This window comes from Asparagus officinalis, chromosome 6 (assembly GCF_001876935.1).
Source record: "Asparagus officinalis chromosome 6, Aspof.V1, whole genome shotgun sequence".
Lineage (NCBI taxonomy): Eukaryota > Viridiplantae > Streptophyta > Magnoliopsida > Asparagales > Asparagaceae > Asparagus > Asparagus officinalis.
In genome coordinates, this window is record NC_033799.1 from 77,161,423 (window position 1) to 77,185,223 (window position 23,801).

Sequence of the window (23,801 nt, forward strand, 5' to 3'; positions counted from 1 at the left end):
TTCAACTTATAAATCCAACACACAAATGATTTTTTGAGGTAAGCCTGTAAAAGATTCTCATTTATGAGGTAAGCATATTCTGGCAAGAACAATACTTTTATGAGGTAAGCCTGTAAAAGATTCTCATTTAATATATAAAAAATGGCATCAAAATCTCTATCAACGAGACCATGCAAAATTAAGTTTTATAAGGAGCTATGTCCTAAATGGAGGTATACGATGAAGTAAGGGGCCACTTCTTCAATCTTTAAGGACTACTTATATGATCTTACATCACTTGATGAGACAATATCATCAAAGAGCATGTCAAACCAGAGGTATATTATACAATAAACACAAGAACTAATGTATCTAGCATTACTGAGGAACCATGCAAAAGCCCAGTAGTAAGCATTTTCTATAATGGTCTTCATTTGTAATTTGAATTCAAGGCTTTAAGATTAGCAAAGACTAGCACCAGCTTAAACGCTTCAAGATATAATTGTAGATCAATTAGATATCATAAGAACACCTCCATACTAATTCCAATTAAAAGGAAGGACCTTCTTGTTCAATCTTTAGAGTTAATTCTAATTTTATGAAAAGGTTCATAAACTTAACTTCAAAAACGATAAATCTAGCATCAAAATCAATTCCACTAACATCAGCGCAGGTCACACTAGGATGAGAACTGCGGGATGATGTCTTAGATCCAGGAGTGTTGGAGTTTGAAATGGGTGGAGGTTCGTTGAATCAGGGTATGTTCTGTGCGCCCGGCGCGGAACAGACTGAAGCACCGCGGCAGGAAAACTGTGTTAAATGATGCAGGCTTTATCCTCTGTTTAGGGTCGAGATATAATCCCCCGAAGGCATGAATCCTGGTGTCTTTTTTCACCAGGCAAAACGATTAACCGTAACTTATCATTCTAAATTTGGGCGTGTTAGGCGTAGACTTACTCCTCTAAATAGTGGGATTTGTAGATAAAGCCCCCCATGCGTGAAGGTAATGGATTTATGGTGTTGTTACGCTTTCCTAGTGTGACTTGAAACACCGAAAGAAAAGTTAGAAGCGGCCAGAGGTGTAGTATTAACGTTGGCATGAATTTTTAACTTAGAGTGAAATTCATAAAATTTTGCTTAGTTATGCACTAGGATAATCATGAAAATTCTTTAATGCCGCTGGGATTTATAATAAAAACTTGCTATTCTTGTTAAAAAAAGGAATTAACAAGTTTATTAGGGGGGTTGATCTGTTTAGAAGGTGTTATGTTTAACCTAAACAGATATATTTATGATCATTGCTCTATTGAATGAGAAGTCGAATAAGTTGATTTGGTATTGCAGAGGGTGTGGATGTTAACTTGAACAGGGTTTGTGGATGGCTATCGTCTATTGAAGAGAGTCGATAAGTGGAATTTTCTCAAGAGTGTGATAATTACTGACAAGAAGAATTTGTGATGCGGGCAATTTTGAGGACTTATTGCTCTATATTGACTGAGAGTCGATAAGTTGTTTTGTCAGAGGTGTAGTGTTAACTGTGATAGGATTTATGAGTTGCGATTGAGCAACTTTGGGGACTTATTATCCTCGTTGACGAGGATTGATAAGTTGGGTTTTGTCAGAGGTGTATTATTAAACGGTGACAAGAATTTGGACTGTACTTGTGAACTTTGCACAAGAATTTTGGGGATTAGCGTCTCGCTGGGGAGACTTGCTTAGGTGAGTTTTATGGCATCAGAAGTGATTAGTATTTTTGAAGACATTAGTGTCTTGCTGGGGAAGAATTGGCGATTTGAGCAATTATTGAGGACTTATACAACCGCCCCCCTCCTTATTAGTCAAGGATTAATAAGTTGAATTATCAGAGGTGTATTGTTAACGTGAGAAATGGGAGTGAATGGTCAAACTGAAATGCATAACTCTGTGGGGATGATGATCGTCAGAAGTGTAATGTTAACTCGGACGATGTGAAAGATTCGTTACTCTAATCTGCAGTGGAATTCCAAGTATCAAACTCCCGCAGTCTTGATTAAGACTTAGCAGGGGAATAAAAAGAGGTAGACAAGAACATCACCTAAGTGGGCACTATCACAGTGAAGTCAGAATAGAGTCCACATCACCCAGGTAGGGTGCCATTATCTGATGAGTTTTGACTTATCAGAGGTAACCTGTTAAACGTGATAAGTTTTTTAGAACATGCCATCCTATTGAAGAAGATTGGCAAGTTGATGGACTATCAGAGGTAACTGTTAACATGATAGTTTTGTGAACCCTGCATCGCATATTAAAGAGGGTTGGCTAAGTTGAGGGACTATTTCAGAGGTAACTGTTAACTGTGATGAGTTTATGACGCTGCCATCCTATTGAAGAGGTATTGGCTAGTTGAGAGGACTAATGCAAGAGGTGAACTGTTAACGGTGATAGTTTTGTTGATGGCCATGCTTATTGAAGAAGATGACAAGTTGATGGACGTATGCCAGAGTAACTGTAACAATGAATAGTTTTGTGGACTCTGCCATCCCTATTGAAAGGATGATTGACAAGTTGAGGGACCCTATCAGAGGTAAATTGTTAATGTGATTATGTTTTGTGGACCATGCCATCCCTATTGAAAAGACAGGATGGCAAGCTTGGAGGGACCTATCAAAGGTAACTGTTAACGTGATAGTTTTATAGACAGTATGCCATCTTATTGAAGGAAGAATTGGCAGAGTTGATGGAATATCAGAGGTAATTGTTAACGTGATAGTTTTGTGGACATGGGCCATCTGTATTGAAGAAGGATTGGCAATGTTGAGGGACTATCAGAAGGTAACTGTTAACATGATAGTTTTGAGTGACATGGCCATCTTATTGAAGAAGATTGGTAAGTTTGATGGACTATCAGAGGTAATATCTGTTTAAGGTAATACTTTTGTGGACATCGCCGATCTTATTAAAGAATTGATTGGCAAGGTTGATGGACTATCAGAGGTAACTGTTAACGTGAATATTTTTGTGGATTTTTATGGTTGACAAAAGTTATTTCCATTTGAACATAGATAACTCAGAAAATTTATTATTCATAGATCCAATGACTATAAAATTAACCAACCCGCCAGTCCTTAGTTGAACAAAGTGCAAGGGGGAAGGAGTAGAACATGACACACTGACACAGCTCGTCGCCTAGTAAGGCCAACTATCCTAACGAGTTAAACATGATAGTTATTGGAGACGCCGCATCCTCTGAAAGAGGATTAGTCTTTTTAGTGCCGTAGTATCTTCCGCCCTTCTGACTGAAGGAGATTTGGGCTTGGTCCGATTGCTCAGGATAGAAGGCTGGGTACTTGGTCCTGATTGCTCAGGTTGATCCTACTTACTTTGTTCTTCAGCTTTGATCCTGGCAATAATCTTTTGAGGCCTGTTCGCTGCTGAGTATTATTGTCTGCCAAGAATGACATTCTGCAACTGCCTATTCGGGCTAGGAGGTCGGTTTTGCCAATTGTGTCGACGGATATCTACACTAGGGTAGACGTGTCATACTTAGTCGGACTATTGCGCAGAGCATATTTCCGAAAATCAACCGTTTTGGACGAGAGGCTTTGACGGACAGTCTTGCTGCTCCGTGATTCCCTCTTGCTTTCTGGCTTAGTGCGAGAAGGGTATGGGATGGAGACTTACTGTATCCGTTTCGAAAAGATCTTAGATCAGGAATAGTCTCTCTAGAAATCGGGCCGCATTTTAGGATACAGATTGGTAGGAACAACAACGAACTACTTGAAAAAATTAACCAATAACAATTCAACAATTTTCAGGGAAAAAGGAAAGGTGGGTTAGGCGACGGCGACGGGGATCCACGGAAACGGTCTTACATATTTTGGACGATGTTGAGAAACGAGGTGACGAGGATCCACGGGATGACACGACGGGATCTGGAGACGAGGCGACTGACAGCCGGAAGGATCTGGCGTGATCGGCGACCGGGCAACCGCGGGTCTTTGGGGGAACTCGTAGCGACGGCGGCATTGGATGAGATTTTGGGCGATGATAAACGAATGGGATAGGCGTGACAACGAAGACCCGACAAACCCCTTGGTGCGACTGTGGTCGCGGGACGGCGACGGCGATGAGGCTGACGGTGGGTAAAGGATGAGATCAGTATGTGAAAGGGCTTGGGTTTGATGTTGTTGGGGAACTGGTAAATGTAGGGGCTATTAAAGGTTTTTGTTGTTTTGAGAAGTAAGCGTTAAAAACTGGTTGGTGTGTTATTTGGAAGCAGAAAAACAAATCGGACTTCTCAATCGCGTTTTTGTTAACAGAAAAGCCAGACACCATAAACGGCCACAAACACCAGGCACGTCGATTACCAAAATGTAGGGCCGTAAGTTGAAGACTAGAGATCTTTCCGTGAATATTCGGAAGACTGAACCATACTAGTTAATTGTTAGCCGCTTTAATGCCAAGAGGCATACGGTCAGTACCCCTTGATGTAGTACGCGATGATCGTATTGTACGTTAAAAGAATCTTCAAGGAGAACAAATATAAGTCGGGCAACACTGACCACCCTATTCAGTGTTTGTCTGCATTAACTAACTAGACCGTAGCCTAAATTTTGTCAAGTTAACACTAAAGACACCTGCCACGGCGATGTACGTCTTAAGATCTCGGAGTCCCTAGAGAACTGACCCATGAAACCATAGATACCTTCCTTTGTGGGTTCTGCATCAACAAGATGCCCAGATAAACCGCTTCAGCGTGTTTGGATCTAGAAACACTCTACCTACAGCAGTTTATGTGCGTACAAACAGGGACTAAAAGCTAGCGGATAAATTGAACAATTTTCAGCAAAATTACGAACTGCAAAATGTCTTATGAGCGAGACCTAGTATGCGCGTCCCAGCAAGATACGTTTAAATCGGGTGCACTTTAATTCTGAAGCAATTCGCTGCATTTCAACAATGAAGCTATTTGATCATTTCAAGGGACTCCGACACTAGATCCTCTCGTCTACGCGCGAGCTGGCTCACTCGCGAACTCTTTGGCGACGGTCACAAACACATGCTCTCCCGATCTCATAACAGATCAAGTAATGACAAAGTTTATTTCAGGTATGAAATGTTATATCGGATTTATTTCTGTAATATTTTTTAGTTAGAAAAGTGAAAGGGCTATCACCCGCGCGCAAACCACGTACTCCTCAACCACATCAGGGCACGTATCACCCCTCTCATCATTTGTTAACTGATGTGCACCGGGGTTCCCATAGGGATTTTAAAAATTTTCACAAACTCTCGCATATGGAACCCGTGCCACGTGGGTACGGCAAAATGAGAGAGAAGAGTTGTGATTGAGGTTGTGGTTGGGGGTGTGCCTAGGCCAATTTTAGTAGGAAGTGAAAATGCGTCAACAGACATTTTAATATTTTTTACTACCAACTAAATTACCGTAAAAAGAATCTAATGTTGTGTTCTATGTCACGCTTATTTAAGATACGCAGAAATGACGGGCGTGCCTTATTTTGCAACGAATCGCATTCAATCTGTCGACAAAACCCTCGCCGCGGCTTCCCGTCCTCTCATTCGCCGCCTGTCTGCACTGCCTGCCGACTTATTCGCTGCCTCCGAAAAAAAACAGGCGCGCCGCCCAAGAACGAAATATACAGCGCGGTCATGGCGCGATGGCGGCGTCGAACAGCGTCGTCTCCGATTATCGCAGCTGAGTGCGCGTGAGCAGCTGAAAAGCGGTGAAGAGCAGTCGATCTGGAGGTGAATATCTGAGGCAGCCTGCAACAAGATCACAGGAACCGCCTCCGTCCCGACTCGCGCGGCGCCTCCCTCCGGCCCTCAACGACCTCTCCGGGCAGCCCCTCAGCAAAAGGATGGCTGGTCCCTCTCACCGCCTCCCTCTACGTCCCCGGCACCCTCGATGACGCCGACAGGGTCCTCGTCGACGTCGGCACCGGCTATTTCATCGAGGTTCGCCCCCGCTTTCCTTCCCCCTCATTAAAAAAAAAAAGAACCTTTATTACTACCGCAATTTCATATGGTAGGAATCATTAATTTCATATGGTAGTCTTAGGTTGAGCTACTTGTTTCTTTGAAACCCAAACAAATTTCTTTTTTTTTTTTGAAATATTGAACCTCCCAAGGACCCAGCTTCTTACATACATTACACCGCCTTGGCTTGTGTTCTTGAACTATCTTTAGCTTCAATCAAGACTACCGCATGAGGCCCTTTGAACTCTGGCATAAGCCAATCGATCTCTTGTGGTTGTCAATTTATCTGTGCAAGCAGGCTTACCCGCAACACTTGCAATCTTAGAAATACAGTAGCGATCCATAGATTCGACCTTAAATCTGATGATAATTGGATCCAAATAGGAAAAACATTCATCTCAAGATTATCAGGATTAAAATCAATACTCCCGAGGCTGCAGCCATATGGGTTTCCCTCCAAAGAACCAAGGCCCACACTCCTAACACATTTTCTCTCCTCACCAGAAGCAAGTTGGAGCAAGAACGTTCCAGGTTTTATCACTAATATTTTTTGCTTGCCAAATTTCTCTCAATGCAGTTTAACATAGTTCTCCGTGGATCTAAAGCCAGCAGCCAAACCCTGAACATTTCCCACCAAAGATGTAGACCAATGCCGAGAACCCTCTATCCCTTCTTCTTCATTCAAAATGAATTGGTGTATTTGTGATTATCGGTTGACAAATTACGCCAATCCATTTAAGGTTTCTTTCTGTCCATCCTTTGTGTGATCATCAAGTTCAGCATCCACAGCTGAATGATGCTCCTTTTGTGAGTCATTGTCAACTTCAGGCTCCACATCAGATTGCAATTCCTCTTGATCAGCTAAATCCACCCACCTTGGACTCTTACTCCTAGATCCCTCTCCATTCACATTTGCTCTGTTATTATTCCCAACTGGGCAAGAAATCCCCAAATCCTCCAGAACCCCACTCCCCTTTTCACCATGATTCTCTAATCTAACAGTAGACAAGCTCCCCGATCCAGAGGAACCATCCAAGATAGCTTGATCCTTGAATCTAGACGAAGGAGCAACAGCTTCTATCGAATTCGCCCTAGAAAGAGCAAAAATTTGAGCTACAGTTCCCCCCAGTCTGAACTCCAAATCACGACCATCATCGACCGTAGACGAAACCTTAGTAGCCGCCGGAACTGGAGTAGCCACCACTGCCTTTCGCTTCCTCCCATCTCGCCGGAAAATTCAAAGACTTGAGCAGCGCGCACGTGAAAGAGATCGCCCTTTAACGTGCACCATCAGAACACTACCCTCTAGCTGGAGAATAACGATGATATTACTTTAGCCTGGAGATTTCGTAATAAAAATCTAATAGGAAACTTAAGACAATCTCCCCATATTTCTGACATGGCATTGATATCTTTTGCAAACAACCTCGTTGAAATGTGGTGAAACAGTGGTCGCTAAACCCTATTTCCTCTTGGATTAACGTATTACTCCATCATATGCTGCATTTGTGGTTTTTTTACATACCCAATATTACTCCTTGTATATCGTGTTAGTCCATACTTCATATAATGTTACGAATGACTTTCAGCACAAAATATGGTTACTTTGTACACATGCTCGCGCGCGCGTGTATGTCTTAACAAAGTCTGCATGTATCTTTTGATATTGATGATTTCTTTGGTACAGAAAACAATGGATGAAGGCAAGAATTATTGTGAACGAAAAATCAATTTGCTGAAATCTAATTACGAAGAGCTTATAGAGGTATGAATTGTAAAAACCCAGTGCTTTCATTCAGCAATATCCTTCCCATCACATTTATGCTTAGAGGAGCTTATATTATCTGTATTTTGGAATAATGAAATATTTATCTGAAAGCGCAGGTTTGAAATCTTTAGTTCTTTTCGCTGACATTGTTTCAGTCAGCTATAATTTGTGTTACTACTGATTATATGATAAACATGAATATATATTATTCCGCAAATTCAATAGTTAAAAGAAATTTTGTTTATTATTTCATTTTCCATGGTCTAGCCTAGATATAAATTTCTCATCTTTTCAGGTAATTTTCAGGATTTGTCGTCATGAAATTCCTTATGGTAATACACCACGCTGGTTGAAAATTATACTCAGTTTTGATCCTTGTGTTCATATGTGCCTGCTGGTCGAATGCACTATCCTATAGCAAACCTGTCCTCATTTCCCTTCCAAACTCTGAGAAACTTTAGGGGTAAATTTCACAAAACCCAATGATACTTTGTGGCATTCCTCACGAAACCCTCCATTTTTCCCACTAAACATCGAAACTTCTTTTACATAACCCCAAAATGATGAAAATGCTCAGAGGAAAAAAAACAAATAGCCATTATTTTTAATAATTTTTTAAAACAAAAGCAATTCCTACCCACCCACCTGTTGCCGGCAACAAATTTTGAGAGATTGTGAGGGTTTGTTTTGCGAAAGATTTATTAAAAAGAATGAAAAAGGATTGTTTTTGTCCGAGGGTCATTTTCATCACTTTAGGGGTGGGGGTTATGTTGGAAAAGTATTTTGGTGTTTAATTGGAAGCACAAATTTGTTTTTTTAATTGGGGGGGGGGATCATGGGAAACGCCCCAAAGTATTGGTAGATTTTTTGAAATTTACCCAATTATTGATAGCTTCTCTTTAGTCTCAATCTGCAATATGTTTGACACATTGATTTACAAATCTAAGTTTTCTACTCTAGTTGACCTCCAAACCTGCATGGTTTTGGATGGATTTTGGATGGAAAAGCATAGAAGAGGGAGACAGGTATAGAGGTTAAGGCGATTAGGGATACTTCTCACGTCTTGAAGAGTGCTTGTGAGCAAACTTTCAGTTATCTTGGGAGTTCTTTCATGGACCATCCTTATTATAGTGATCTCATGCAGTATGAAGGATCCCCAGAGCAAAGTTAATAGAAAATGCTATAAATATTTGCATGTTTCGTTAACTTTTCTTTGAGCGTTTTTCCGCACTATCTTGCTTTGACAATGGTTTTACATTTAAGTTCATGCGGAGCATGGCAGAATCTTTTTTCCCCTTAATATGCTGTGATGTTGGCTCTCATTCCTCATTTGAAGTTTGCTCAAGTTCCTGGTTATTAGTTCTGCATCATTTTCATATGAAGTGGCAGAATGAAGTGGCACGTCATTACTGTTTGTTACCAAGTACTAATGTCTAGTATGTCCTGTTCTATTAGATTACTAAGGAATTGCAATATATGTTTCCAAATTGGCAAGATGCAAGGGGGTTTTAAAGTTGCATGAGTATCTTAGGGCTTTGAATACAAATAGCATAGGAGATTACCAGCTTTATTTCTTCCTTTTCCCCCACTGGGCAACTGTTGATTTTTTTTTGTGGGTGGGGTGGGGGGGGGGGGATANGCATGTCAGTCGGTATACGCATGAAGTGATTGTGCTAATCCCTAGTATTAACTGTCTCATTGGATAATCATAGATATTACTCAACTTCCTAATTGCTTTTGGAAAGTGTGTAAACACCCATTTTGGTTGATGAGATGATGAATGCTTTTGCTACATTTTGATTTACATTGTCTCCTTTAGTTCACTGAACTTTTAAAGCTAGATATACAACATGCCCTGCTAAAATAGTATAGTTCTTGAACTTCTACATTGAGTCAAAACAAGAGATAGACTGCTCATCTGCTCTGGAAAGTAAGCATGATAGCTAGTATTTCCCATCAGCTCTCTTAATATAAGTAGAAAACAATGTCTGTCTTTATTAAGCTTAACCTACTGCGGGATGATGAGTTCTGTAATCTATTCTTTTATAACCTTAACGAATTATGGGCACAAAGCTTGTAGGGTATGCTTTTCTGCTTCTTAAGTTGATTGTAAAAGAATCTACTGGATTGGTAATATCAAAAAACAAATTTGTTTATCTGTTTCTTATAAACTAGCTTATGGGTACATGGTGTTCTCTTTCTGGCCGAACATGAGAATGATCGAATTAGTCAATAAGATTTTCACTACTCTTATCAAAAAAGCTAAGGTTGGTCGACGCATTGAATCTTTCTTGTTACCCAAGTATCCATCTTCCTTAAGCTATATATACTCATGCAGGGTTTCTGTTGACTAATGACTGTTGAGAACTGTGCTTCCTGCAACAAGTTATTAAATTTATAATCAATTATGCAGGTTGCTTCTAAGAAGAAAAGCATGGCAGACGAAGTGGGGCTTGTGTTACAAGCAAAACTGAGGCAATTATCTCCAACTACATGAGAATCTACAAGGTTAGGAGCATACAGCTCATGGATCGTATCTGCATTCCATCAGGGGAAGTAGGGTTGAGCATTTGTACAATTTGTCTTCTATGAACTGTGTTTGTTTCCTCACCTACCTGTCACAACTCAAAACTCGTTTCGGCAGCGTGTGCATTTAGTGTAATTTAAGCTTTATCCTTCATCGGCTTCTTAGTTGAACTGGTAGAAGTTAAAGAGGCTTGTGTCCTAATACTGCTACAAGATACAATCATCTCAGGTGTGGCTGCGCTGTGTTGTTAATCTATGATGCCGGATTACGAGATCATGTTCCGTTAAGATTCATCACAGCAAATCTCTACTCTGAATGAATGTACTTCTGTCATCATCTGATAAACACCGTATCCTGGACAAAAAGAGTCACAAAGTATGAAGTTTTGCGTTGCTCTTCTTGACTAAAAAACAAAAATTACAATTTACAAGTATTTTGATTCGGGGAAAGTGTGCCGAGGGAGACTATGCTCCTTGCTCCGTTGGCCACGGGGACGTCATTGTTGTTGAGTTGTTCTTTACTACTCGAGTTTGGAGCTAAAGGGAGTTCCTTCGATGTGGATCACCTCTCTTCAGAGGGGGATCCCCTCGTGGACAAGACAAGCTAAAAAACCCAACTTTTGAGGCAGACTAAGGGGGTGCTAACATGAGGTCAAAGATCAAATGGTATACGCTTGGTGTGAGGTTAACTTGAGCGCCATCCTCTGTGGCGTGAGGGTATACCTCGGCAGCCATGAGAGTTAAACTATGTGATATGAAGTGCTAGGCTTTACTCGTGCACGGGAATTGTCTTTTGCATGAGTCGTCGTTGTTGCATAACCCGTATTTATGAATTTTCGCTACAGTTTTGGAGCGTGACACAGCAAACCTGTGAGCTAAACACTATTGAGAACTTGTCTCGCACGGGTGCGCTATTGCGTTGTCATACCGTGACCAACTACTCTGCATATCTTTTTAGAACTTTTGTTGTGCACCACTTTACTTATGTGTCACTTACGTGTGCACCGCTTTAGTCATGTGCCACTTAGTTACTGTACACCCTTTTTAGTTGGGCGCCCCCATTAGCTATGCGCCATATCAGCTGCGCACCTGGTTAGCTATGCTCCATCTTAGTTGTGCACCACTTCAATTGTGCACCACCACAGGTTGGTCAAATATTCACGCACTGAAAGTCACCGAAAAATTGTGGCTGCCTTGTTTTTTGTCAACAAAATCAAGCCACATAAGGAGCAAGATAACAAAAAAGGGGAAAGGATGAGCTTCTTTTGTTGACAAAGAGAGAATGTTTTGTTGACAAAGAGAGAAAAGAAAGGTGTATAAAGGTGATGTTTTTTCTATATAAAGCATCCGAGAGAGAGAGAGAGAGAGTGCTGGGCATCAATCTAAGTGAGAGAAAAATTGAGAGGCAACACTCAGTGAGAGAAAATTGAGAGTAATTTTCAGAGTGAAATTTGGTTGTGAATATTTGTGAGAGTGTTTGTAAATTCTCCCCTTAGTGAAAGATCTACCGCAGCACGTGGCCGTAGGCAATTTTGTGTTGAACCACGTTAAATTTGCGTGTCTTATTATTCCATATTTATTTTGCTTTCTCGTAAATCTGATTATAGGAGAATTTGCGTAATTTCCCAACAGTGCGGTCATTAGTTGGTCGCCACTTAGCTGCGCTCCGCAACTTGCTTCCAAATTGAATGTTGATTTGCGTCATGTTTGACCGTTTGCATATCATGCTATACTGATGAATATTACAGGAAACAACAACGAGAGTACCCGATAGACGAACCTCCTGGAGATCATTGTCTATCTAAATGCAATGAAATCATCATGTTTAGCTGCCATGCCCGCAGTGGAAGAGTTGGAATAGTATACAATGTTATTTTTGAATGGATCACATTTATCTAAAATTGATTCCTAACTTCTGTGTAAGACCCATCGAACTCTAGATTGAGCCCGGTTTATCCCCCCGCAGCTAGAACATCATTAAAATCTCAACTGGTCTCTATTAACAGAAGGCCATTGAACTTGTATGATGAAGCAACGGGGGAATCAGCTATCCTCGTAAATATGGTTCAGTCTAGTACCCTTCCTCCTTTCTGCGCCGAATTTAAATAGATATCCATCGATTTGTACGTCTTATATCACAATGTTAAGCAAAATGCATCATGTATGCAGACGGCGGGCGGTAACACGGCAGTTGTACTGTACATGTATCTCGCATTCCACAAAGATGAACAAGATCGATCATCAAGAAACCAGCAGCAAAAGTTATGTTACAGGTTACTGCAAGTACAGCTCATCTAGATTTGAGGGTAACAACGCATTTTGATGCAAGCACAGGGCATCTAGATTTGGGAAATTAGCTGGTCGTCCTGAACTTTTTTATTATTATTACTATTTTAAACAATGGAATTTCCTGGTGATAAAACCTGTTTCCGTATTCTTAACAACCATATGAGAAACATGTCTAAAGCAAGATTTTCTTCCCCGAGAACGTAAATCGTGTTAAGTCATCGCACTCGCCTTCAGTTTTTTTTATTTTTTTTTTATTTTTTTTGTTATCCAGAACATGAGCCGTAAAACATTTATTTTCATTGATTAAAGTAGTTTTATGTGAGAAGAGGCGCAATCAATACATATTTGCCATTTTCATGAAAAATAATCATGAAAAGAACACTTTAGGATAGAAATTTGGTAACTTAAAAAAGAAACGGAAGACAAAGGCAGCAAGGGTTCTCAAACTAAAACGTTATGAGCTATCAATATGTCACCAAGGTAACTTTTGTGCTCAAGCATGTAGCATACATTCTTCAAATTTCATTGTCATTAAAGGACTCTAATCTCTGATTCAGACCAGCAGTGAGATGGACAAATAGAAATCAGTGTCAATCATCTCCATATAGATGAATTTGACAAAATAACAAATACAGAAACACTTATTATCTCTTGTGGGAGTATAAGAGGGCAGCTACTACAATTGGGATCCCAATGGCTGCCGCGGGGAAAGCCCAGTATTGAACTGCCTTGTTCAGAAACTTGTTAGCAAGGTCTGAAGACTTCTGATGATCCTTTGTAAATATCTCGAGCTCTGGGATGGCGGTTGAGTCTGTGTCAATCTCTCCTATGAAAAACTCCTCCATGAGCTTTCTAGCATCTGAGCTGTGGCCAGCATCTTCAAAATCTTCGGTTGAATCTCTCCCTGAAGATGGGGATATCATAAAATGATATTTTAAATGCAGTGAGCCAAGATTTTCAATATCGAGTTTGTGAAAATACCAGTTGCAGAGAGGAGAACATCATCTCCACCCGGGTGATCGTCCAGATATTTTGTCACGTCATATACCTGTCATTAACCAAGCTGTATGAAATCGAGTTCAACAGGCAGTATTCTTTCTAGTTCAGAAAATACTCTGTTTCTATCTAAATCAAGAGTATTTTACCAACAGGAGATAATGTTAAGAAACAGTACAGCCCTTTTGGTCACACTCTAATCGAATCCAGTACTAGAATCCATATGAGTACCAAAAGAAAAAGAAAATTCACATATTTTTCCTGTCCAAGAAAATTGCAAATTTTGGAACAACTAAAAGTTCACTATAAATTTGGTCCAGGTATATCTCACGAGTCATGACCATGTATATTTAGTTTGAGTATCTTTCTATTGATCTACCTCCTGCGGTGTCCAGTGTTGCTAACGAACTCCAAACACTATAATTTCATACATCATCACACTGAAACAAAAATCAGTATAGACCTCAGGCTTCTTCATGTCAGGGATCACAATCTCTTCCGAATTGACAACCTCAGGTCTAATAGCCCGATTAGAGGTTATGTTTCTTGCTTGACAGAAGATCGTTATACTATTATAGATCTCAATCTTATCTATATAACTAATGTAAGTACATGCGAACCACTTATCTTATTCTTGTCCAATCAATCAGCTAGCACCTATACGCATCCAGTTAGAAAACTGCTTTCAGGTCCTCCACAAAAACCAGTAGTCTTTTATAGATAACCTATCTTTTCTACTATCACCAGTAAAGGAAAACTCTTTTCCTATAATAAATAAGCATCAATTTCAACCTTTTTATATTACAGAATATAAATCTCCCAGCAAAAGTCCCAGCAATTTGACATGTATTTACGATGGTAGATATGAATAATTAACTGTAGTACGAATGTAATGCTCTTTCTGGAATCTTTTTTCCAGATGTTATACATTATCCTTCAACATTCCCAATGTAAAAAAGTGTAATCATGATGCGCATGCATACGTATGCTGTGTATATTACATCAATTTACAATATGTATGTATATAACCATTTAGCATCGTAATGGAGAACAGTATCGTGATTCAACTGGATTAACCTCAATCTTCAGTGCTTTAGTTTATATGGTGATGAGTAAGATTGTTGTTGGATATGATACTTCTTTTGTGGTAGTTAAGCTTTCTTTTGGGAGTTTTAATCTTTGTACAAAAGGGTTTTGGTGCTTTTGTATTTTCAGTTGACTTTTTGTGCACATTTTTTGGTTGGAAAATGTGCATTTTATATGTAACAACCTGTTATATTTAGCTGGCTGGATTACTATATAGTAATCCATCCTTTTTCTCAAAAAAAAAAAACCATTTAGCATCAGTGGCTATATTCACTCATCCTCTCTCAAACACTAGCATCACTCATATTAGAATGAAAATGAATCCTAGCAAGATTCTGACTAGCTATGGGGATACGTAGCTGGAAAAAAAAATGGTCATCCAGACAAGATATACTCTTGACTCCTGTCGTATGATTGTATCCTCCCTTACAACAGTGCTGAGATAGATGAGTTGGAAACATTAGCATACGCCAAAATGAGAGAGAATGTTTTCAAAAGAAAAGAAAGCAAGGAGAGCGGTTATAGATCAGGTATCATATCAATCCAGATCGAAGAATATGTGTGGTTATGGTCACCATTCAGGGACACCTTGTTGAAATAAATGAATCTTAACCGTGTTTATGGAAAAATATCATTTAATGATTGGATTCCATAGATGAAAATTAAAATGTGTTTAATAAGTAGTATGTGAGTTTTATTGGATTCCATAGATGAAAATTAAAATGTGTTTAATAAGTAGTATGTGAGTTTTAGTCCCACATTGGCTAATTGAATGCATTTTAAATAAGTAGTATGTGAGTTTTAGTCCCACATTGGCTAATTGAATGCATTTTAGTTGGTTCAAATTAACACGTGTTATATATAGTATAACAAATGTGTTAATATTATACACTTGTGCTGGTATATAAGCGAGTGTACGAGCAAGAGAGCGGGCATGTGCGCGCGGGCCGGTGCGTGTGCTGCTCTTTTTGCACGTGCTGTCTTTAAACGAACTTAAACGTTTTGCATGTGCTCACTTAAAACCAGCTGAACGTTTCATACGTTACAAACATTACAGAGATTGAATAGGTTTTATTGCAAACATTGCAATAACTGAAATTCAAATCTTTGTCTCTCATGAACCTTATAAAAAGGCTTCTTCTGATCATTTGAAACACACAAAAAAAATAAAATCTCATGTCTTCTTCTTCTTTTAATAATTCTATAAGCTGTTAAATACTGAAGGTTTTAGCGAACTGAAGAACTAGTTGTGGTGTTCACAAGAAGAGAGCGCTTCTTTGGACTGCAGTCATCTCATCCTCGGAAGTACTATGCAGACCCAACGCTATCGTAGATGAGGCATAGTTTCTTCAAGTCCAATTCTCTATTAAGAGGACGATTCGAAACTTCTGTAAAATATTTCAAACTTGAAATATATTTAATATGATGTTTCTCATTTTCTGCTCTTTTCTTTCTTTCCTATATGATTTGTTCTGTATTATTTTGGATCTGTTTTTATGCTTGTTTTTCCCAACAGTCTTGAAGAAACTAATTTTAATTTTAGTTATGTCGCCTGCTTCTGGAGTTGGATCTGATTCATATGCCTCTAAAATGGACATGTCTGGAATGCTTGAAAAGTTCACTGGTCAGTTCTTCAAACGTTGACAATAACGTATGAAGATCTGGCTTATAACTAAGGGGCTGTTGGCAATGATATTAATAGAATGCCCAAAACTAGATGAAAAATATCCTAATAGTGTAGATAACATTGCACAGTGGACGGAGAAGGACCAAATATCCAGATGATGCATTTTGTTGGCTCTGTCCAACGTGCTCTTTGATGTCTATTGTTCTTCTTCGGCCACTATAAATGCATTATGGGATGAACTGGACAGAAAATATAATACTGAAGACATCGGTCTTGAAAAATATTATGTGTCCAAGTTCTTAAAGTTTCAAATGGTCGAGGGTAAATCAGTAACAGAACAAGCACATGAACTTCTGTTCATTCTCCATGCTTTTCAAGAAGCTGAAATGGAGCTTCTTGAAAATTTCAAGTTATGACAATCATCGAGAATTCCTAACTCTTGGGAGACTTTTGGAATGTCTCTCAAGCATCGTAAAGAAAAAATAAATCTTGATGACTTGATGATTGCCATAGATATCGAGGAAGAGCATAAGAATCAGAAATATATTATGCTTGTTGAGCACCAACTTAAAGCAAATGTTATAACTTCTGGGAAAAAGCTTAAAAACAAACATAATAGCAAACTAGATGACAAAATCAAAGCCAAATCTAAGATCCAAAAGAAACCAAAAGCAAACAAACCATGTTGGAACTGTGGACAGGTTGGATATTGGGCTAAAGCTTATCATACAAAAAAGCTAAAGCCAATCCAGGGTCCACTAGTGTGCCTCAGGTTAACATGGTTATGACTGAGCCTAATGGGTCCATAGAAGGGTATGTTTCAATTAACCCTGAATTACTAAATATTTATGAACCAAATGAATGGTTGATAGACACTGGTGCAAACGTACACATTTGTGTTGACAAATTATTGTTTGTTTCTTACCAGCCTGCAAATAAAAATACTGTGAAGATGGAGAACCAAATTGCATCTAAAGTGTTAGGATATGGACGAGTGGACCTAAAGTTTCTTTCAGGGAGAGTTCTATCCTATGAAGCACGGATACTCCCCTGAAGGCCATGAATCCGTGTCTGACACGAATCAAACACGGATTCGTGCACGACACGTGTCAGACACGGGTCAACACGGGTCAACTGAGGGGGGCACGGTCAAACAGGGGCCGAGATACGGCTTGGATTCACCGAACAAAGAAAAAACGATGAATGAAGATAGCCCGTAACCCGAAACCTAAACCCAAAAGGCCAAAAACCCTAATGTTCACTTACCTCAGTCCCGTCGCTCGTCCTCGAATTCATCCATCGATCTCTTCTCTCAGATCTCGTGCTCGTCCTCGTCGGCCTCGTCCTCGTCGAGATCAGATCTCGTGCTCCACCCGTCGCTCGTCCTGTCGCTGCTCTCGTGCTCCTCGGATAGGCTCCACTCGTCGCTCGTCCTCGTCGAGATCAGATCTCGTGCTCGTAATACGAAACCATAACATCCCTTTGTCAAAGAAACCATAAGATCAGATTTGAGTCCTGCCGAACAAAAAGAAAAATTGCTGAAAGACAAAACCCGTAACCGAAACCCAAACCCAAAACGAAACCCTAATATTTTCACTTACCTGAGTCCCGTCGCCGCTCATCCTCGTCTTCTCTCAGATATCGTCGCTCGTCTTCTCTCAGATCTCGTCGTCCTCGTCCATCGATCTCGTCTCTCTCTCTCTCTCGATCGATCGATCTCTTCGTCTCTCTCTCTTTGATTCTCTTTCTCTTTCTCTCTCGAGACGCCAAGGATTTTGAGAGCTTGAGAGTTGCGGCTGATGAAGGAACACTTAAACCCTAGAAGCAGTTTATATACATGGCAGATAGGCCTGTCGCAACCATTAGATGATATTTGGATTAATTCCAACCGTTGGATAGATTACCGATGGGTTAACTGCATATTGGTCTCTTAACTCATCTTTAATTGCCAAATAGGCCCTCACACTTTCACTATTTATTTATTAGTCTGTTAAGACTTTAGTTTTCTTACCAATTAGTTCCTCGTGTTAAGTGGTGTTATTATAAATTTTTCTATATATAATAATAATTTTAAAAAAAAAATCTTTGTCGTATCCCTGTATCCTATTTTTTTGGATTTTACCGTATCCCGTATCTGTGTCCGTGTCGTATCCGTGTCCCGTATCCATATCCGTGCATCATATGTTCTATCATTACACAGGGTGCATCATGTTCCTATTGTTCGACGCAACATTATCAGTGATTCATGTTTAGTTAGGAAAGGTTATGAGTTTTTTGTTAAATGTAATAAAGTAGTTATGTCACATGTTGGATCTTTTATCTTTAAAGGCTATGATTCTGATAGATGTATAGGTTAGAGCAGAACCTGTTCTTAGTTCTGAAACAAATAAAATTTCTGTTTTTGATTATTATGTTAGTAATAATATTGAATCATTTGATATTTGGCACAAATATCTTGGTCATATTAATTTTAATTCTGTAAAAAGAATGATGAATCTTAATATGATTCCAACATTCTTTGGATCATAGTAAGAAATGTCAAGTATGTGCAACAACTAAACAAGGAAACATTTTCAATCAGTTGATAGAAACTCTAACTTGCTTGGTTTACTTCATACTGATATTTGTGAATTTAATGGTGTTTTGACCAAAAACATGAAGAAATATTTTATCACCTTTATAGATGAATATAGTAAATATTGTTATGTTTACTTGCTTAAAACTAAAGATGAGGCTCAAGAAAAATTTATTATTTTTAAGAATGAAGCTGAAATCCAAACTAGCAAGAAACTTAAAAGGTTAAGATCTGATAGAGGTGGAGAATATACATCAAATGAGTTTACTCTTCTATGTCCATCTTTTAGCATAGTGCATGAAGAAATTGCTTCTTATTCTCCTTAGTCTAACAGTGTAGCTGAACGAAAAATAAAACCTTAAAAGATATGATTAATAGTCTACTTGAAAATTTAGGACTTCTTAAATATATGTGGGGAGAGGCTTTAAATACGACTTGTCGTATTGTGAATAAAATCCCTCAGAAACATAAAGAAAGTAGTCCATTTGAACTTTGGAGAGGGCGAAAGACAAGCTTGAAATACATTAAAGTGTGGAGTGTCTAGCAAAAGTGCTAATCCCAGAACACAAGAGGAAGAAGCTAGGTCCTAAGACAGTAGATTTTTTTAGGTTATGTAGAAAACACATATGCTTTGAGGCTTTGAGATTCTTAGTGATCAACTCTGAAATTCCAAGCATAGATGTTAATACAATTGTTGAATTTCGTGAAGCAATATTTTTTGAGGATGTTTTCCCTATAAAAACTGGAATGTCTTAAAATATTTCTAATAAAAATCCAGTATATATCTCAACTTCCATTCCTGAGCATGTGGAAAGGATGGCAAATGTGAAGCAAATAGTTCTAAATCTGAATCTGAAAAATCAAATGATTTAGATGAACCTAGAATGAGTAAGAGAGCTAGGATCGTCAAAGATTTTGAAAGTGACTTTGTCACTTACAATATCGAGGAGGATCCATTTCCTACAAAACCGCTATAGCCTCGAAAGAGGCTAAACAGTGAAAGGAAGCTGTCAAAAGTAAAATGGATTCTATTGTCTCTAATAGGACATGAGAATTAGTTGATCTTCCTCCTGGGTGCAGGACAATTGTGTCTAAATGAATTTAAAAAAAAATGAAACCAGAAAGAACCATAAAAAAATTTAAGGCCAGACTTGTTGCCAAGGGGCTCAAACAAGTTGAAGACATTAATTTCTTTGACACATACTCTCTAGTTGCCCGAATGATCACAATCAGAATGCTTATCGCATTGACTTCTATATATGATTTTACAATCCACCAAATGGATGCAAAAACTACTTTTCTTCATGGTTTTCTTGAAGAAGAGATTTATATAGATCAGCCTGAGGGATTTGTAGCACCTGAAAATGAAAGAGAAGTATGTAAACTTATGAAATCTCCATACGGACTTAAACAAGCCCCTAAACAATGGCATAAAAGGTTTGATACAACTATCATTGATTTTGGTTTCAAAATGATTGAGTCTGATAAGTGCGCTTATAGCAAAGTAAGAGGTGATTCTTGTATTCTTCTGTGCATTTATGTTGATGATATTCTATTGTTTGGATCTAACATTGAGATAATCAATGAGACTAAATCATTCTTGAGTAGTAAGTTTGAAATGAAGGACATGAGAGTTGCTGACGTGATTCTTGACCTAAAACTGATGAGATCAGTTGAGGGTATAATTATTTCTCAATCTTACTATGTTGAGAAGGTTATTGAAAATTTTGGCTATAAGAATTGCAAACCCGTCAAAACTTCATATAATCCTTCAGTAACTCTCTACATAGTAACTCTCTACATAGTAACTCTCTACAAGAATGTAAGTGGAGTCTCTGTATCTCAATTGAGATATTCTCAGATCATTGGAAGCTTGACGTATCTTGCAAATTGTCCGAAACCGGATATAGCTTATTCGGTTTCTAAATTAAGTAGAAACACTAGTTGTCCAAATAGGACTCTTGGGAGGCCTTGGATAGGATACTTCGGTATCTGAAGCGAATTGTTTCCCTTGTACTGCATTACGATAGATTCCCTCCCGTTATGGAGGGATACAGTGATGCTAGCTGAATTGCTATGGGTTCAGGTAGCAATGGTTGTATAAAGTATGTATTTACCTTGGGTGGTGTCGTTGTCGCCTAGAGATCTGTCAAATAGACCATTTTGTCTCGGTCTACATTTGAGATTGCGCTTTGGACACTATTGGTTTAGAAGCTGAATGGCTTAAGGGACTTGTGTCCGAATTGCCCATGATCAACAAGCATATTTCTGCAATCTCTGTGCATTGTGACAATATGACCACAATTGCAAGAATTAAAAGTTCAAAGTATAACCGTAAAACTTGAGGTCATATCCAAGTACGAATAAATAATGTGAAGAAGTTTATTGATGAAGGGGTAATTGTTGTGGATTTTGTCGGGTCCAAGGACAACATAGCAGATCTCTTTACAAAAGGATTAGAGTTGTCACTAGTTCTTAAATCCAGGTTGATGATGGGACTGAAACCCTTACCTAACTCATCGACGGTAGCCACCCAACCTATCTGAGTGGAGATCCCACAAGGTAGGTTCAATTTGGTAACCACAAACTATTGAGTGAGTTAAACACCTAATCATAGATTAATACTATGTATCTAAGTCTATCATCATGTATACTTGGAAGGTGTTGATAACTGCTAGTATAGTAAGAGTGTTTCGACTCTGAATGGGATCAAGTCATTAAGACGAGATGCAAGCAGTGCATCCCTGGAGATGCCCAACTATATGAACATAATTGTGTGAACGCAATTAGAGGAAGGAGGTTATTCCTTGAAATTGTTCATGAAAAGGATAAGGATGCATGGCCATAATACGTCAAACCTAAAGATTGCTTCTATAGCCTATATCGTGTTGTTACCAATGAATATCACCACATCAAAGGTTCAAGTTCAAGATTTAGCTTCACTTCGTGCCTGTGGTGATAAAATTGAATAACTGTAGGGAATGTTCAAATCGGAAGATACCTTCTCCGAAAGCATGATATGCATAATCTTAATTACTGTCAGCTATGAAATTGTGGGGGATTGTTAAAATAAATGAATCTTAGAGGGTGTTTATGGAAAGATATCATTTAATGATTAAATTCCATGGATGAAAATTAAAATATGTTTAATAAGTAGTATGTGAATTTTAGTCCCACATTGGCTAATTGAATATATTTTAATTGGTTCAAATTAACACACGTGTTACATATGATATAACAAAGTTGTTAATATTATAACACTTATGTTGCTATATAAGCGAACGTGCGAGCAAGCGAGTGGGCACGTAAGAGCGGGACCATGCGAGCGGGCTCGTGCGAGCGGGACCGTGCGCGGGGGCTCGGGTGCGCGGTCCGGGTGCACGGGCCAGGCACTCAGGTTGGGCACGCGGTCCGAGGCGTGCTCTTTTTGCACGTACTATCTTTAAACGAGCTTAAACGTTTTGCATGTGCTCACTTAAAACCAGCTGAACGTTTCGTACGTTACAAACATTACAAGGATTGAATAGGTTTTATTACAGACGTTACAAACATTGCAATAACTGGAATTCAAATATTTGTTTCTCATGAACCTTATAAAAGGGTTTCTTCTGATCATTTGAAATACAAAAAAAATGAATTCTTCTTCTTCTTTTAATTATTCTATAAACTATTAAGTATTAGAGGTTCTAGCGAACTGAAGTAGTCGTGATGTTCCTAAGAAAAGAGCACTTCTTTGGACTGTAGCCGTCTCATCCTCGGAAGTACTGTGCAGACCCAACGCTACCGTGGGTGGGGCATAGTTTCTTCAAGGCTAGTCCTCTGTTAAGATGACGAATCAGAACTTCTGTAAAGTATTTCAAACTTGAAGTGTATTTAATATGATGTTTCTAACTTTCTGCTATTTTTTTTCTTTCTTATATGGTTTGTTCTGTACTATTTTTGATCTGATTTTATGCTTGTTTTTCCCAACACATCTACTATTAACAGTTTGCAGTATCACCCCCATTTCCTACTCCTTTGGCAAATATATGGAATGTTAGGGGCAGCGGTAGGGGCTTCATCATTGAACCACAATGGCTTAGTGAGTATATATGAGCGATACCGGGTGTGCACGCAAAGAGTCTGAAGCTAAATAGGGGCCCCCCTTGAGGCAACCAAAGAGTTGGAAGCAGGATATCATCAAATTTGATTTTTGATAAAAACACATTTCATAGGACTCTGAACAGCAATGAAGAAATGAACTATGCTTTCTGTTGCATTGTACATTTTGCATCGCCAACTAGTAACTACTAATTAATCTTCCTCAACTTGTGGTTCTCAGAGCCCACAGTGATCTACAAGCATTATAACAATGTAAATTGTAATGTCATCCTAGAGAAATCAAAATTAATCAAGCACTTTCCAATTTAATCAAGCTTCTTAAACTCAAGAATCGGCATCACTACCAACTAATATATATTGCTCCAGACAAGCATATAACCCTAAGATGCCCAAAAAAGCTAAAACCCTAAGACACCCAACAAGCATATAACAAAAAAAAAAAAAAAAAAATCGGACCAGGTGCAGTGAACTACGCAAAAAAAAAAAAAAAAAAAAAAAAATCGGACCAGGTGCAGTGAACTACGCTAATCATCGAATCATACGGTGCGTATTTATAGTTTGAATAAAACCCAGAAAGCCCAAATAACATAAACCACAAGAAATCATTTTAAAAAAGAATTAAAAAAACCCAAACAAACACAATTTAGAATTAAAAAAAAACGTCACCTTGCCATCAATGATGAGCCAGCAATCATCTCTGGTGTTGTGTTGGGATGCTTCTTTCACTGAGAAGAGCTTCGTGATGGTCGGCATCCCTCCCTCCCTCTCTCTCCCTCAAAAATAAAAAAAAAATAAAAAAAAACTCTCCAACAACCAGAATTTGCTCAATGGGGGCGGGCGTCGGGTCCTAAGAAGTTGCTTTGAGATTAGGGATCATG

The 23,801-nt window shown here is 38.8% G+C and overlaps 2 protein-coding genes across 3 annotated transcripts; one reads left to right on the forward strand and one right to left on the reverse strand.

Moving 5' to 3' along the window:
• Nucleotides 2,473–10,548, forward strand: LOC109846359. The gene is made up of 6 exons (XM_020415584.1): nt 2,473–2,542; nt 2,660–2,845; nt 3,774–3,786; nt 5,760–5,934; nt 7,643–7,720; nt 10,137–10,548. The coding sequence occupies exons 1-6, from the start codon at nt 2,473–2,475 to the stop codon at nt 10,218–10,220; spliced, it is 606 nt and encodes a 201-aa protein (XP_020271173.1). The 3' UTR covers nt 10,221–10,548.
• Nucleotides 12,964–23,750, reverse strand: LOC109845285 (cytochrome b5-like). 2 transcript variants are annotated; one of them, XM_020414521.1, is made up of 4 exons: nt 17,849–18,053; nt 17,514–17,727; nt 13,520–13,586; nt 12,964–13,442 (listed from the first exon to the last, which is right to left on the reverse strand). In XM_020414521.1, exons 2-4 carry the CDS (start codon nt 17,541–17,543, stop codon nt 13,183–13,185), a joined length of 357 nt encoding a protein of 118 aa, XP_020270110.1. In that variant the 5' UTR covers nt 17,544–17,727; nt 17,849–18,053; the 3' UTR covers nt 12,964–13,182. The 2 variants fall into 2 exon arrangements, with proteins under 2 accessions (XP_020270110.1, XP_020270109.1); XM_020414520.1 differs by lacking the exons at nt 17,514–17,727; nt 17,849–18,053 and adding an exon at nt 23,590–23,750 and having other exon boundaries at nt 12,975–13,442.